The following is a 17345-nucleotide window of genomic DNA, read 5'->3' on the forward strand; positions in this document are numbered from 1 at the left end:
AGAGTTACCCATCAAGGATGGATATGGACAGAGACAAGATGGCGGAGAGGATATTACACCTCACCCTAGAGATCCTCTTCCGGCTTACTGGAGAGGTGAGAGATTCTGATGATGTCACATTACATCATTCTTATCTATGGGAATAACAGATAGACAGAACTGGAGAGGTGAGGACTCTGGAAATGTCTGTACTGAGATTTATTAATGTGTCTCTCCATAACCAGGATTACACAGTAGTGAAGAAGACCTCTAGTGAGCGCTGTCAGGACCCTGTGTCTGAGAGATGGGGAAGACCCCTGAGCACAATCACAGGGCCTCCATCTCACCCCCTGATACATGAGGACATCAATGACCAGAAGATCCTAGAACTCACCTACAAGATGATTGAGCTGCTGACTGGAGAGGTGACACTGCTGGGAATGCTGGGACATTATACAGTAACACTATTAAGGATTGGGGGATGACGCCATCATTGTATGTGTCAGGTTCCTATAAGGTGTCAGGATGTCACTGTCTATTTCTCCATGGAGGAGTGGGAGTATTTAGAAGGACACAAAGATTTGTACAAGGACGTCATGATGGAGGTTCCCCAGCCCCTCACATCACCAGGTAATAGACAGGACTAAATACACACGGCCTATAATTATCTGTATGTAAAGAATGAATTCAGCCCCTTATGTGTTTCCTCCAGATCTATCCAGTAAGAGGACAACACCAGAGAGATGTCCCCGTCCTCTTCTTCCACAGGACTGTAAACAAGAAGATCCCAATGTTCCTCAGGATCATCAGGTAGATGGAGAGAAGGTGTCATGAGATCTCCCCTATGGTGTGTAGACGGCTGTGAAGGTCTTGTTTTCAGTCTTGTTTTATCCACCAGTATTATATGTTTTATACTTGTGTAATGAGAGCGGTGGAGATGGCAGGATTAGAGCTGATCATAGATGGGACTTCTCCATCAGTCTGTGACTTTTACAATATTTGTTTCAGGGTGAAGATCTGACCCATATTAATACTACAGAGACATATGTGAGGGGTGATGAGTGGTGTAAAGAGGAGATTCCTACATATGACTACCCAGGTGAGTAGTAACCACTAAATGCAGAGAAGTCACAGATTCTTCTCAGTCACCGGCTGTGGCTGCTTTATCAGTTCGGTAGTCCGGCTGTATCACAATCGTGTGATCACCATTTTGCCGCTGGAGCATAACATTCTCCTCCATCTGAAAATGTTCAAATGACTTTGTGAATTGTAAAAGATCTTTTCTGTAGCACTTACAACCTGAAGGATCCACCTACTCCCTGGGATTAGATGACGCTGACCGTTACCTGCCCAGATCTGTAAACTATAAAGCCAAATGTCAGCGTACGTAGAATGTGCTGACACGTGAGAAAATCACTTGAAGAAAAATATTGTGATGGGCCTGTAAGAGAAAGCGGAGGGTAATGATGCAATAACAGCAGAGTTTCCTTTTCAGCAGCAGAATGGAAGGAAGGGAGACACAGACATTACTAGTGGGTAGGCGGAGCCCACACAGGATAGAACACCTCAGATTACAAAAAAGTGTTGACCGGCCCCTCCAGCTTGGGCTCCTCCTACTCCAGCTCTCCAGTCTAAAATTTGAGGTCGCAGAGGATAGTCGCTGCTGGAGCAGCTCCTCAGAATTTTTTTTTATTTTTATCGGACAGAGACTTGGACCCCCCGTGGTCTAGAGGTCTCAGGGGTCTCAGCGCTGCTGGACCCCCACCCCTCCCCTGGCGGATCTGCATACCCTTTATGGTGGTCCCTGCAGAACCCTGCCGGCCCCGGGGGATGAGGGACGCTTCCCGGAGGAGACGCAAACCGCGCCATTGGGGTCCCTGCGCGCTCCGTCCTGGGGGGAAGCTAAGGGCCACAGCGCCACAAATCCCTGGGGGTCCCTGTGGCGCTCAGCTGGGTGAGTACTCAGCATTTGTAAATGTGTTTGAGTGCTTCAGCGGCTGCTGCGGCGGCCGCTGTTACATGTATCGTTGGTGACTGTGTGTTTTTCGTCCGCAGGTGGATCCCTGCAGGACATGTGAAGCGGGGCAGGAGCGGAGAGCGGAGAAGTCGCGCGCCTTTTTGAATGCCGGCGGGGGGCGTGGCTTCGCGCCTTCCCGGTCTTTTCGCGGGCAGGTAGCGCTCTGAGCGCGCGCTTTCTCCTGTCCCTCCCCTTCCGGCTTCTCTCTTCACTGCGCGGCGGCTATTGCTGACGGCCTCCTCCGGCTCCTCACTCTCCTCTCCTCCCGTCAGAACCGAAGGAACACTGCACCGCGGCCAGCTGGGTGAGTCGCTTCTGCCTGTCAGGGCAGAAGCTTAACCTCCTCACCCCCACAGCGCAGGGCACCTTTCTGCGGCACAAATAGGTGGCAGACTGAGCTGCCCTGCAGCTGCCACCTCATATAGAGGTTTTTTTGTCTGGGACTCGCACACCTCTTTCATTTAGCAGAGGTTGTGGGGAGTCTGCTGCATTAACCCCCTGGTAGGCGGTTAACCCTTAATTGGGGGACAGCTGGGGTAGCTCTCCCTGTAAGAGCCTTAACCCTTCAGCGTTCGTTTCTTTCCTTTTATAAGCCACACTGTCCTAGTTACTGACAGGCTTAAGCCTGCTATATACTGTGTGAGGGCATGTCAGATTAGGGTCCAGGAGGCGCGATCCGTCTCCCAGGTCTGCTACAGGATCAGTCTCGCGTATCTGACTCGCAGGAGTCCTCGACGGCGTCAAGTGCAGCGCAGGTCGGGGGACTCAGTGATGTTAAAATGGAGGCTCTCACTCGTTCTATTGATAGCCTGTCTGACCTTCTAGGTCATTGGGTGTCAGCTAGATCCCAACTGTCTTCTCATGGCAGGAAGCGCCACAGGCCGGTACTGTCCTCCCCGCGCAGCGACTCGGAGATCTCTGATGTGGAGGGTTCCCCTTCAAGCTCTGCTGGGGAGATGTCCGATTCGGATAAAGAGGATCGGCAGGGGCGCTCTGCCTCTCTTTTGGGCCGTGTGGATGCTTTTATTGGAGCTATGAGGGAGGCGTTACAGTTACCGGAGGAGGTAGCTAGATGCCCTGGTAAGTCGGCCCGGCTTTTTCAGGAGTCGCATAGGTCGCGGTCAACGTTACCATCTTGATGAACTTGATGGGGCGGTGGAGAAGGAACGCCTGTGTCCAGATAAGCGTTTTCAGGGGACACGGTTTTTTGAGGCACTGTATCCGTGTTCTACGGAGTCGATTGCTAATTGGATTCCTTCTCCTGAAGTGGATGTCCTTTTATCCCAGCTTAGCAAATCTTCATTACTTCCTGTTAAAGGGAAGGCGAGTCTGCAGGATCCGCTGGACAGAAAAACGGAGATGGCGGCTAAATCCATCTACGAGGCCGCGGGTCATGGATTCAGAGCGGCTTTAGGAGCCATGTGTGCTGGTGAAGCTTCCCTGAGGTGGTTGGACCGCCTACGGACGGCGTGGCAAGATGGATCCCCGCTATCCGAGGTAGAAGGGCTTTTCAAGTTGTTGGAAGAGGCAGCGCGATATGGCAGAGATGCAGTTCTGGATACTACGTCACTGCTGTCCAGGGCGCAATCCTCGGCTGTCACAGTCAGAAGAGCACTGTGGCTTAAGCAGTGGACCGGAGACGCGGTTTCCAAGCAAGGTTTGCTGGGTTTAGCTTACAAGGGTGGTCAGCTGTTTGGGTCTGACCTCACGGAACTGATTGCGAAGGCCAAGGCAAAAGAAACGGCTTTACTGCAGCGTAGAGCTGTGGCTTCTGCGTCTGGCAAGTCTAGTGCCGGTAGTAGTCGGCGGCCCTTTCGGCCCAGGGGACGGTTCGGTCAGCCCTCTTGGGGATCGGGTCGTCCCTCGTTTTCGGGAAAAAAGATCTCTCAGAAATCCCGCACTCCCTGGAAACAGAACTTCCGTCAAGACAAACGGGAAGCTGACAAAAAGCCCGCTAAGGCGGACTGACGCCAGGGTTTCACTCGAGTGGGGGGTCGCCTGCTCCAGTTCGAGTCGACTTGGGCGTCCCACGTTTCAGACGCCTGGGTGACGCGGGTTGTGTCGGCAGGCTATTTCATAGAGTTTCTTTCTCGACCCCCGGACAGATTTTGCCAATCTCGCATTCCGTCAGAGCCCGAGCTAGCTACCGCTCTACGGCGGGAGGTCGATTCCCTTCTGCAGAATGGTGTGGTGGTGCCGGTTCCGCCGGAGGATTGGGGAAGGGGGTTTTACTCCAACCTCTTTGTGGTCCCCAAAAAGGAGGACAAATTTCGCCCCATTCTGGATCTCAAAAAAATGGAATCTGCATGTCCGGACCCGGAAATTCTGCATGGAGTCGCTTCGCTCAGTTGTGGCGGCTCTGTCGCAGAACAATTTTTTTAGTGTCAATCGACATTCGCGACACTTATTTGCATATTCCCATCAGAAGGGCTCACCAGCGCTTCCTACGTTTTGCCATAGGTCAGGACCATTACCAGTTTGTGGCCCTGCCATTCGGGTTGGCATCAGCGCCCAGAGTTTTTACAAAAATTCTGGCGCCTCTCATGGCGATCCTTCGAAGGCAGGGGGTGACAATTCTTCCCTACCTAGACGACCTTTTGATTGTGGCGTCCACAGAGGAGGAGGCGGTGAGGGCTCGCAATCTATCCCTTCAGCTCCTGGAGGACTTCGGATGGCTAGTCAATTGGAAGAAGTCATCTCTGGAACCGTCGCAGTCAATCCTGTTTTTGGGGATGCACTTCGACACGGTACGGGCAGTGGTGTCCTTGCCTCCGGACAAGCAAGCAAGTCTTCGTCAACATGTACAGGTTATGAAGTCTTCGACAGCAATGTCCCTTCGAAGGTGTATGCGCCTTCTGGGTTTGATGGTGGCGTCAATGGAAGCGGTCCCGTTTGCTCAATTTCATTCCAGGGGTCTCCAAATGCTCATTCTGACCCGTTGGGATCGATCTCAAGCTTCGCTGGATCGCAGTGTCATCATCTCCCACAGGGTGCGAGAGTCTCTAGGATGGTGGTTACATCCAGAAGTGTTATCCCAGGGGAAGTCCTTCCTCCTTCCGCGGTGGTCAGTCATAACCACCGATGCCAGTCTGACGGGCTGGGGGGGGGTCTGGAACGATCTCTGGGTTCAGGGAGTATGGTCGTCAGAAGAGTCTGTCCTGCCGATCAACCTCCTGGAGTTGAGGGCGATTTTCCTTTGCCTCCAACACTGGACGGTCCCTTTAAGCGGTCTGCCAGTCCGAGTGCAGACAGACAACGCGACGGCGGCCGCGTATATCAACCATCAAGGTGGGACGAGGAGCTCCAGGCTCATGATGGAGGTCTCTCGGATCATGGTATGGGCCGAAGCCAGGGTTCCAGCCATCTCCGCGATTCACATCCCAGGAGTCCAGAATATCACGGCGGACTTCCTCAGTCGCGAGAAGGTGGATCCCGGAGAATGGAGTCTTCATCCGTAAGTTTTTGCTCTACTGTGCTCCCGTTGGGGAACTCCCCAAGTGGATTTGATGGCATCCAGGTTCAACGCCAGGTTACCGACGTTCATGTCCAGGTACAAGGACCCGGAGGCTGTGGCGGTGGATGCTCTAGTGGCTCCGTGGGACCAGTTCGAGCTGATCTATGTGTTTCCGCCGATATCCTTACTTCCTCTGGTGTTACGTCGGATCAAACTGGAGAGTCTCTGCTATGTTGGTGGCCCCAGATTGGCCAAGGAGGACGTGGTTCTCAACGCTGGTGTCGCTTCTGGCAGTGCCTCCGCTTCCACTTCGCCCGGACCTGTTAACCCAGGGGCCCATTCGTCATCCGGACCTGAAGTCTCTGCGTTTGACGACGTGGCTCTTGAGACCGAAATCTTGACCCGTCAAGGATTTTCAGCCGAAGTCATTGCCACTCTGCGAGTGGCCAGAGGTCCTGCTACCACTAGGATTTATCACAAGACTTGGGAAGCCTTCTTCTCGTGGTGTTTCGGTTCTTCAAGGAACCCGAGGATTTTTTCCATTCCCAATTTGTTGGCCTTTTTGCAGTATGGGCTGGACAAGGGTTTGGCAGTTAGCACCCTGAAGGGTCAGGTTTCCGCTCTATCCTTGCTGTTTCGGAAGGCTATCGCCTCGCGTAGGGACGTACGTTCCTTTTTTCGCGGGGTAATCCGTCAATTTCCGCCGCGGAAGGCACTTGTGACTCCTTGGCGGCTCAATCTTGTCTTGGAGGCTCTTCAACATGGGCCTTTTGAGCCTATGGACTCTGTTAGCCTTTCATTGCTTTCCTGGAAGGTTGCCTTCCTGGTGGCGGTCACCTCTTTGAGAAGGGTTTCTGAGTTGGCGGCTCTTTCTTGCTCGCCTCCTTTTCTGGAGTTTCACCCGGATCGTGTAGTGCTTCGCACACGGGGCGACTTTCTACCTAAGGTGGTGTCACAATTTCATGTTAACCTGGATATTGTGTTGCCCTCGCTCTGTCCAGAGCCGAGGAATGCGAAGGAACGGGCCTTGCACACATTGTATTTGGTGCGGGCGTTAAAGTTCTATTTGTCTATTACTCAAGGTTTTCGGAAGTCGGACTCACTTTTTGTGATTCCAGCAGGTCGTCGTCGTGGTCAACGAGCTTCCAAGGACACTATAGCTCGATGGATTCGGTCTACCATTTTAGAAGCTTACCGATTTAAGGGCGAGCCTTGCCCAATTAAGATTCGAGCTCACTCCACAAGAGCTGTGGGTTCATCGTGGGCTTTTCATCAAGGGGCCTCGGCAGCTCAACTCTGCCGGGCGGCTACCTGGCGCTCCGTCCACACTTTTACAAAGTTTTATAAGGTGGACGTTAGTGCTTCCGCGGATGCGGCCTTAGGACGTAGGGTCCTGCAGGCGGCTGTAGTTTAGGTTATCTCCTTAACTTGTGTTTAGCGCTGGTTGCGCATTTATCTAAGTTGTTGGGAATCTGCCTTTGTTGTTTTTTCCCACCCTTAATTTCTGGACTGCTTTGGGACGTCCCACTAGTAATGTCTGTGTCTCCCTTCCTTCCATTCTGCTGCTGAAAGACGGATTTTGGTAAGAACTTACCTGTAAAATCCTTTTCAGCGAAGGAAGGAAGGGAGACACAGCGCCCTCCCATGGCAGAAGTGTGTTGTTGTGTTTTCAGATGCAGCGTGACCCTTCTCTGATGGCGGTTATCTGGGCTGGGGTCGGCGCGCTAAGGCTCTGTTCCAGCATTGCCAGCTCATCGCAGTGGTCAGGTCCAGTGAGTAGTACCTGGGACTGTGTGTTTTTTTCTGTTATATGCATAACCTGTCTTCTTGCTTTTTTCTAAGTTTTTCAAAAGGGGTTGTGTTGCTCCGCTGGTGTTAATTGCTCTTCCTTAGCTTGTGTACGGATTGGAGAGCTGGAGTAGGAGGAGCCCAAGCTGGAGGGGCCGGTCAACACTTTTTTGTAATCTGAGGTGTTCTATCCTGTGTGGGCTCCGCCTACCCACTAGTAATGTCTGTGTCTCCCTTCCTTCCTTCGCTGAAAAGGATTTTACAGGTAAGTTCTTACCAAAATCCCTCTTTATCTAAACTTTAAAATTTATTTTAAATCTAACTTCAAACAGGATTGCGATAAACTATACAGAAAACATTACACCTGTGCCATGATATATCTCTAAGCTGTGCGTGGCTGATGGCTGTAATACACATTTATTCACGCCTGAAGGAGATGTGTTGGCTCCAGCCCTGGTTTCATGGATTCACTCCACGTCATAAATTCCATTATGTTTTCGATCCTAAGGAATTCAGATTACTGCACAATCTCACCCTGAAATGGGGGCGATAATACTTTCTCTAAACTCCAGTTTAGTGTTGGAGATCTCCCTCCAAACATACGTTGTTGTTGGGGATCTAACATAGAATACTTTTTTTTTTTTTTTTTTTTAACAGGTTGTGGTGGGATCGGCCAGCCTCACTTATGTGAGACTCTAATACCCTGGTAGTCTTTGAAAAAAGATCTCCATTGCTTTTTCAAAATGTCCGAGATCTAAATTTAAGACGCCTCAGTTCTGCACTATTATAAAAAGTTCTCTTTGAATGTCTATTTTTTTCTTCTTGAAACTCATCTGATAGAAAATATTGTCCCTTATAATAGTTTAGATTGCCAAGAGCCACCGAGCCCCATACTCTAATTACCCCAGAGAGGTTTCACCACTAGTTACTCATTTATTACTGATGAAGACTGTTGAGTTTGATCATTTCAGTAGATGTGTTATTGTCTATAGTCACAGTTTTTGACTACAGTAGTTGGTGCCCAAAATATTCTGATTTAACCCCTTCCCGCAGCCAGTTTTGTGTTGTTAATCAGGTCTCATTTTTCAGATCTGACGTGTATAACTTTATGTGGTGATAACTTTGAGATTCTTCACAAATGATAATAGGAAACCAATGGACCTTACAAATAATATTCCAACTTCTCTTGAATCTGACGATCCCCTATATACGGTTGTACACTACTGTCTGGGCACATGGCAGGTTAAGAAGGGAAGGAGCGCCATTTAGCTATTTGAATGCAGATCTTGCTGGAATAGTTTACAGACACAATGTATTGGGGGCACTGTTCATGGTCACCTGACATCTAAAAAGATGGCTACCACGAACAGGCTTGGCGCTATCTACTCCATTTTCTAGATCCCAGGGATTGTCTTGCTCATCACCATTTAACCCCTCTACATGGATCTGGACTTACACAGAGACCCCTAGGCTTGGGCCATGGTGTTACCTGATGTTCTGTGGTGTGAGATGGCAAGAAGAATAGTCAGGTAGCCGGGTCAGAACATGGAGGTCAGAGAAAATACAAAATCAGAAGACACAAGAGTAGTCAGTAAACGGGATCACAACAGGAAACAAATACACAAGCCGGGAGCTGAGCACAGAGGACTGAACCAGAGGAGAACAAGGCTGTATCTGGCAGCTTCCGGCAATATGCTTCCAGCTTTAGTAGGGTGTGGTGTTTTCCAATTGGCTGAAGTAGCTTACTTCAGCTGGACTGCTCACACACCCATATTGCCAGACAGGATGGTTCAACAGGTCACAGGCACCCGAATCCTAATGGCTGGACAGAGCCTGCGCCGCCCAGAGCTTCTGGTTCTGACGTCTCCTCCATCACCAGCACCGCCTGCAGGATGAATAAGGCGGCTCCTGGTGACAGAAGCTGACATCGCAGGAGAAGATCCCAGAGGAGATGGGACCCACCATTTGCAGAAGCCGTAATATGACAAAATGTCAGAAAACCAAAGCAGTAGAAATCCCCATAAAGTGACTTCATTTTGGAAATTATAACTCTCAGTGAATTAATCTATAGGAGTTTTGATTATTTTGACTCCACAGTCACTTTCTGAAAATTAGCACTCAGTGGATGTTGGAGAGAAAAAATTGCACATTGACCATTTTTTACCAAACGCATAGTGCCCAGATTGAGCTCCAGGAGACACACACCTTAAATTAAGTGGGTTCCTCTCACTATAGTATTGCCAAATACATGGATGCTAAATGTTGTTTGGACGCAGAAGCGAGGGGGGATTTGACTTCGGGAGAGCGGATTTTGCTGGATTGGTTTATGGAAGCCATGTTGATTCTAAAGAGCCTTTGAGAATCTAATAATGTGGAATCCTCTGTTTGACTTGAGTGGGGGCTTGTTTTTTGTTAGAGGAGTAGAAGATTTTATTGGTATCATTTTTGCCTACATAACATTTTTTGATGGCTTCTTATTCCATATTTTGGAGGCAGAATGAACAGTTGGACACCACGCTCTACTGGTTCATCCTATGAGGTTTTCTATTAGACTGTGAACTGTCATTCTGTCAATAACTTGCCATTTCTACAGACATTTTAAGTGCAATTAACACAAGAATCCCATAGAAAAATAAATAAAGATTGCATACCACTTCTAAATGAATCTAAACAAACACATCCCTGGGCTACATGCTAGTCCAGGAAAATGAAGAGATATATGCTCAAGTTTAAAAATCAATTTTATTAGGCACAAATCTAAAAAATAGAGGAATATTTAAAATCCTCTATTTTTTAGATTTGTGTCTAATAAAATTGATTTTTAAACTTGAGCATGTATCTCTTCATTTCCCTGGATTAGCATGTAGCCCAGGGATCTGATTGTTTAGACATTTTAAGTAGAAATGTTAAAAAATATCAATTTCAAGGATATTTTATTCAAAATTAATAATTGTTTTTTTTTTCTTGGCAGATGACTGTACCAGAAGATCAGATGGACAGGAGATCTTTAAATTGGATGATCTTGAGATCCCACAGGATACAATTGAAGTGAATACCATTACTTTTTCTATGAAACAGGTCCTATCTTCTGATTCATTACCGACTACTAAGGAAAATCAAAATAAAATAAGCATTAAAAAACAAACTTCTCCTAAAGGAAAGAAGTCATTTTCACATTCAGAACATGGAAATAGTTTTACCCTCAAAAAGTCTATTCTTAAACATCAAAACATACACACAATGGATAATAGATTTTTTTATTCCAAACGTGGAAAATGTTTTAACCAGAAATCAGTTTTTGTTAATCACCAGAGAACCCACAAGGGCGAGAAGCCTTTTTCATGTTCAGAATGTGGGAAATGTTTCAACCGGAAAACACCTCTTAATATCCACCAGAGAACCCACACAGGGGAGAAGCCTTTTTCATGTTCAGAATGTGGGAAATGTTGTAACATTAAATCAGATCTTGTTCGTCACCAGAGAACCCACACAGGGGAGAAGCCTTTTTCATGTTCAGAATGTGGGAAATGTTTTAACCTTAAATCAGATCTTGTTAGTCACCAAAGAACCCACACAGGGGAGAAGCCTTTTTCTTGTTCAGAATGTGGGAAATGTTTTAACCAAAAATCAGTTTTGATTAAGCATCAGAGAACTCACACAGGGGAGAAGCCTTTTTCCTGTTCAGAATGTGGGAAATGTTTTACCCAGAAATCAAATCTTGTTAATCACCAAAGAACTCACACAGGGGAGAAGCCTTTTTCATGTTTAGAATGTGGGAAATGTTTTAACCATAAATCACATCTTAATAAACACCAGAGAACCCACACACGGGAGAAGCCTTTTTCATGTTTAGAATGTGGGAAATGTTTTAACCATAAATCACATCTTAATAAACACCAGAGAACCCACACAGGGGAGAAGCCTTTTTCATGTTCAGAATGTGGGAAATGTTTTAATCGTAAAATCAATCTTGAAAACCACCAGAGAACCCACACAGGGGAGAAGCCTTTTTCATGTTCAGAATGTGGGAAATGTTTTAACCATAAATCATATTTTAATAAACACAAGAGAACTCACACAGGGGAGAAGCCATTTTCATGTTCAGAATGTGGGAAATGTTTTAACCATAAATCAGCTTTGGTAAAGCACCAGAGAACTCACACAGGGGAGAAGCCTTTTTTCTAATCTTTTTTTTTTTTTTTTAATCCTAAATTTTTGAGATTTTTTTCATTAGGTTTTTTTTTTTTTTTGTACAAAACAAGAAACCAGTACATACAATAATAAAATAACATACCATAGGGATGACATATGCATCTCTCCTATATATCCTTTCAGCTTGCCCATTACCGTCTGATAACTTGCAGTTACTATATCTTACAATTAACATTCTACGTTCTTGAAATCTTTTATATAACCATAATATTGTAATAAACATTATAATCCTATACACATATAGGTGTGCTATATTACCCATACCACATTTAAGGAATTCCAATATACATTACAATGAAACATTAGACCTCGCCAATACCCCCCTTCCCCCATAAGTCATTGTCTCTCCAACAATATCCCCCTTGATGGCATTCCAGGTGTATCCAACCATAAGCCCCATATTTTCTCAAATGTATTCATTCAGTTTTGTTTTATATATACCCCTTTTTCTAATCTGATAATATTATTTACCCTATTTTTGCGTTCACTAATTTCTGTAGGTAAGGGGTTAATCCATTTGGATGCAATATGTTTCCTAGTTTTAAATAAAATATGTGAAATCCCTATTGAAATTGGGTTAAATTCCATATCATCCTCTAATATACCTAATAGGCATTTTTTGGGTCTGGTTGAATATCTATTTTATACACCCTCTTTATAATAGACAGAACTCCTTTCCTGTATTTACCTAACTCCCGGCATTCCCATAGCGGATGTAATAGGCCCGCAGCATCCATGTTACACCTTGGACGTTCAGCAGCAGTCCGGTATCCTATGTTACATAGGAATCTAGGCGTCTTATATTTCCTATGTATTAATATGATCTGGGGAAATCTCTGCGCCTCATGTAAAGATAATTGGGGTACCAGTTCTAATACCGCTCTCCATTGATCCTCAGAAATTGGACCTATATCTCCATCCATTTTTGTCTAGCTGGAGAAGGAAATATTTTTAAATAATTAATAAGGACTCAGTAAATATCAGAAATACGACCCTTAGTATTTCCCTTCTCTAATACCAACTTAACAAAAGTATTATTTTCTACCCAAAAGGGCGTCCATCTTGATTGTGCATTAAATGAATGCCGAAACTGTAGATATTCATAGAATTGTTTATTTGTCACCCCAAATTCCCCCTTTAATTGATCAAAGGACTTAAGTATCCCTTCAGACAATATGTTTTATATCGTATATATTCCTTTATCCACCCAACTCCGGAATCCCTCTAATTTATAGCCCTCTGCATATTTATTATTAAACCATATAGGTGTAGATTCATTGCAGTCTCCTATTTCCATTATATGATTACCCCTATCTCAGACCTTGTAGAGTAGAGCAAGTGTAGGGTATAGTGATTTCTTGTGTGCGAGGTCATTCAGTTCCACTATATGAATAGGAATATTCCACGGTGTCCTGAGGTAATTAACCCCTTAATACTATTTGGGTTTGCAGCACTTTGCCACCCACCCAAATGTTGCAATATAATATATTAGTGCATTAGGAATCGCCAATCCACCAGATTCCTCGTCACTTTGTAGATATTCACATTTTATCCTAGCCGATTTCTTTTTCCACATAAGACAATGAAATGTGCTATGAATTTTCTGAAAATGGGAATTATGGATCCAAATAGGGGCATTATGCAGAATGTATAAGAGTTGGGGCATCAATATCATTTTTAATAAGTTCCCTCTTCCTACAGCTGATAATGGTAATCTCCACCACGCATCGATTTTCTTTTTATACTTTTCCAGAAGAAGATATAGAATCAGTACAATGTAATCCTGAGATCTTATCATTATACTTATACTCGGTATTAGAATTTCTCAACTATTTGTATTCGTGTATGTTCTAATATGCTCGAATTAGGGATATCATCATATGGTAGAATAACCGACTTATCCCAAATAATGGACAGTCCTGACCATTCTCCAAACTCTCCAATAATGTTCAGGATAGGATCAGTAGACTTCTGGATATCACCTACTGTACATATATAACTGTTTGTGTATTATACAATCACTGTATTTTATGTAGTGTGGGCACCCGCTTCTGCAGTGCCACCATGTAACCAATTGCTTGTGAAATAAAGGTTTTTGACTGACCTCATGATTGGTGTTTCTGCTTTGGGTTTCTGATTATTCCCAAATGGTCTGCCATTCATATCCTAGCATACATATGTCACCATCTTATTGGTACTAGACAATTGTCTGATACATAGATACTTTCCTTTGACGTGATATATATTATTTGCTTCGTTCAATTTTTGTTGTGTTAACACCTTTACCCCCGAGGGTGGTTTGCACGTTAATGACCAGGCCAATTTTTACAATTCTGACCAGTGTCCCTTTATGAGGTAATAACTTTGGAACGCTTCAATGGATCCCCCTGATTCTGAGATTATTTGTTTTTTCATGACATATTGTACTTCATGAAAATTTCTTCGATATGACTTGAATTACTTTGTGAAAAAATCTGAAATTTGAATTTTTATGCCCTTAAATCAGAGAGATATGTCACACAAAACAGTTAATAAATAACATTTCCCACATGTCTACTTTACATCAGCACAATTTTTGAATCTAAATTTTGTTTTGTTAAAAAGTTATAAGGGTTAAAAGTTGACCAGCGATTTCTAATTTTCCAACATAATTTACAAAACCTTTTTTTTAGGGACCACATCACATTTGACGTGACGTGACTTTGAGGAACCTGTATGACAGAAAATACTTTAGAACCAATTTTTTTTATTTTCGCAAGGGTAACAGGAAAAAATGGACCACAAAATCTGTGCGATTTCTCCTCAGCACACAGATACTCCATATGTGGGGGGAAACCACTGTTTCTGTGCACGGAAGGGAAGGAGCGCCATTTGACTTTTTGAATGTAAAATTTGCTTGAATAATTAGCGGACACCTTGTTGTGTTTGGAGAGCCCCTGATGTGCCTAAACAGTGGAAACCCCCCACAAGTGACACCATTTTGGAAACTAGACCCCTCAAGGAACTTATCTAGGTGTGTGGTGAGCATGCTGAACCCCCAGGTGCTTCACAGAAGTTTGTAACGTAGAGCCGTGAAAATGAACAAACCAAACTTTTTCCACAAAAATTATCTTTTAGCCCCAAATTTTTTATTTTCACCAATTTTTTATTTTTTTTTTCTTAATGTCTTTCCGCATGGGGTAAAATTGATAAGGTAGCTTTATTCTTCAGGTCAGTACGTTTACAGCGATCCTACATTTATATAGTTTTTTTTAATGTTTTGGCGCTTTTACACAATAAAAACTATTTTATAAAAAATATAATTTTTTTGCATCACATTATTCTGAGAGCTAGAACTTTTTTATTTTTCAGCTGATGGAGCTGTTTGGTGGCTTGATTTTGGCTCGACAAGACGTTTTCAGCTGTACCATTTTTATATACATTCGTCTTTTTGATTGCGTTTTACTCCACTTTTTGGTCGGCGGTATGATTATAAAGCACAGTTTTTTGCTTTGTTTTTTTATTTTTACCGTGTTTACTGAAAGGATTAACTAGTGAGACAGTTTTATAGGTCAGGTTATTCTGGACACGGCGAAACCATATATGTGTACTTTTATTGTTTTATCTAATTATCTTTGTTTTTCATAATAATTATTTATGGGTACAGTCTGTGTATGTATCACACATATACATATGGAAAAAAATATATATGTATTTTTTTTTAATAATTTTTACAACTTTGGCAACTATCGGGACCCCGCGCTGATGGCGCGGGATCTCCGATCCAAGAGCAGAGGGGCTCCGATTGCAGCATTTAGGGGGTTAAAGTGCCGGGAGCAGTGCAGGCAGAATCAGCTCACACCTGGCTGCGATCGCTCCCTCACAGCCTATGTGTGGGCGTGATCGCCATGTCATAATAATACGTACCTGGTCCATAAGGCCCAGGGCACAGGGACGTATTATTACACACGCGGCTGCTTGTGTCATGGCTGATAAACAGCTGTGACACATGCAGGGATTGCTGAACAAACAGGAAATCTCTGCATGTGTCACAGCTGTTTAATAGCCGTGACACATGCAGCCGCGGCAACACTAACAAAGATGCAGAGCACGCCGCAAATACTCGGCAAGCACCCGAGCCTGCTCGCCAAAAGGGTTAACAATACGTGTTTGATCAACACTACTGACAATGTCAGAAAGGGGTTAAAAGCCAATTAGGGCTCCTTCCCATCCGATCCCTGCTGTGTGCTCAAACGCATACAACCACATATGAGGTACTGCCACATTCGAGAGAAATTGATTAACAAATTGTAGGGTCCAGTTTCCCCCATTACGCCTCATGTAAATTATAAGGTGCTAAAACAGTATTTTAGTGGAATAATTTTTATTTTTTGTTCTCACATCTAAATGTTGTAAAGTTTCATAAATCACTTGCAGGTTAAAAATGCTCAGTACACCCCTAGATGAATTCATTGAGGGGTCTCTTGTGGGGGGGGTTCTGCTGTTTTCGCATGTCAGGAGTTCTCCAAATGCGACATGGCATTCACAATTTATTCCAGACTAATAGTTTGCTTTCCTTTTCTAGCCCAGCCATGTGCCCAAACATACCCTATATGGGGTCAAAAACATATCATCGCATTCAGGAGAAATGGTGTTACAAATTATGGGGTCCGTTTTCGCCTATTATCCATTGTGAAAATTACAAATTTGGGGCTAAAATAACATTTTTGTGAAAAAAATGAAAATTTTCAATATGACGACCTAATGTTATCAAATTCTGTGTAGTACCTGTGGGTTCAAAATTCTCAGTATACTCCTGGATAAAATTCTTGAGGTGTGTAGTCAACAAAATGGGGTAACTTGTGGGGGGGGGTTTCTGCTCTTTGGCCATCTTAGGGGCCCTGCATATGAGACACAGTGCCCACAATTTATTTCACACAAATTTTTGGTCCAAAATTCAAATAGGGCTCCTTCCCTTCAGAGCCCGGCCGTTTCTCCAAACAGAGGTTTCTGAGCACATATGGGGTATCAATGGATTTAGAAGAAACTGGGTAACAAACTTTGGGGTCCATTTTGTCATGCTATCCATTGTAAAGTGAAAAAAGTGGGGCTAAAGCAACATTTTAGAAGCAAGATTTAAATTTAGAGTTTTTTAATTCCACTTTGCCTTACCGTATTTTTTGGACCATAAGACGCACCGGACCATAAGACGCACCTAGGTTTTAGAGGAGGAAAAAAAAAAAATGTAAGCAAAAAATGTGGTCATGATGCACTTTTAAGGGGGAGGGGGTCTTCTCTTTACCCTGGTATAGGGGTAATGTCCCCCAATTCTGACAATATCCCCCATCCTGGTATATATGCCCCCCCCTTCCTTTTATACGTAGACCCCGTCCCCATCCCTATCCTGGTATGCCTGGCATCCCTCCATCCTGGTATGCATGGCTTCCCTCATCCCTATCCTGGTATGCATGGCTTCCCTCATCCCTCCATCCTGGTATGCATGGCTTCCCTCATCCCTATCCTGGTATGCATGGCACCCCTCATCCCTGTCCTTGTATGCATGGCACCCCTAATCCCTATCCTGGTATGCATGGCACCCATCATCCCTGTCCTGGTATGCATGGCACCCCTCATCCCTGTCCTGGTATGCATGGTCCCCCTAATCCCCTTCATGCTGCACATTAAAAAAAAAAAAAGAAACACTCCTACTCACCTTTCTTCTCTCCTCCAGCGCTGTGTGGTCTGCCCGCACTGACCTCTCCATGTGAGCCGCGCATGACGTCACTGCCATGTGCGGCTCACAGGGAGAGAGATCAGCTGCCGGAAGTCACTGCTCCCCACGCCGGGTCTGTGTGCGCAGGGAGCAGTGACTTCACTCTCCTTCATAGCCGGCACACAGCGGAGCGCAGCGCTGAG

General features: G+C 44.8%; 1 protein-coding gene across 1 annotated transcript; it reads left to right on the forward strand.

Annotated features, from left to right (window-relative positions):
- The first annotated feature begins 246 nt into the window (after positions 1-246).
- On the forward strand, positions 247-13559 carry LOC141176215 (uncharacterized). Its single transcript, XM_073660201.1, has 4 exons — positions 247-609; positions 692-789; positions 988-1078; positions 10210-13559. Exons 1-4 carry the CDS (start codon positions 477-479, stop codon positions 11421-11423), a joined length of 1536 nt encoding a protein of 511 aa, XP_073516302.1. The 5' UTR covers positions 247-476; the 3' UTR covers positions 11424-13559.
- Positions 13560-17345: the final 3786 nt, after the last annotated feature.

Source organism: Phyllobates terribilis, unplaced genomic scaffold (assembly GCF_046119375.1).
Source record: "Phyllobates terribilis strain yellow unplaced genomic scaffold, ASM4611937v1 Scaffold_17__1_contigs__length_24005725, whole genome shotgun sequence".
NCBI lineage: Eukaryota > Metazoa > Chordata > Amphibia > Anura > Dendrobatidae > Phyllobates > Phyllobates terribilis.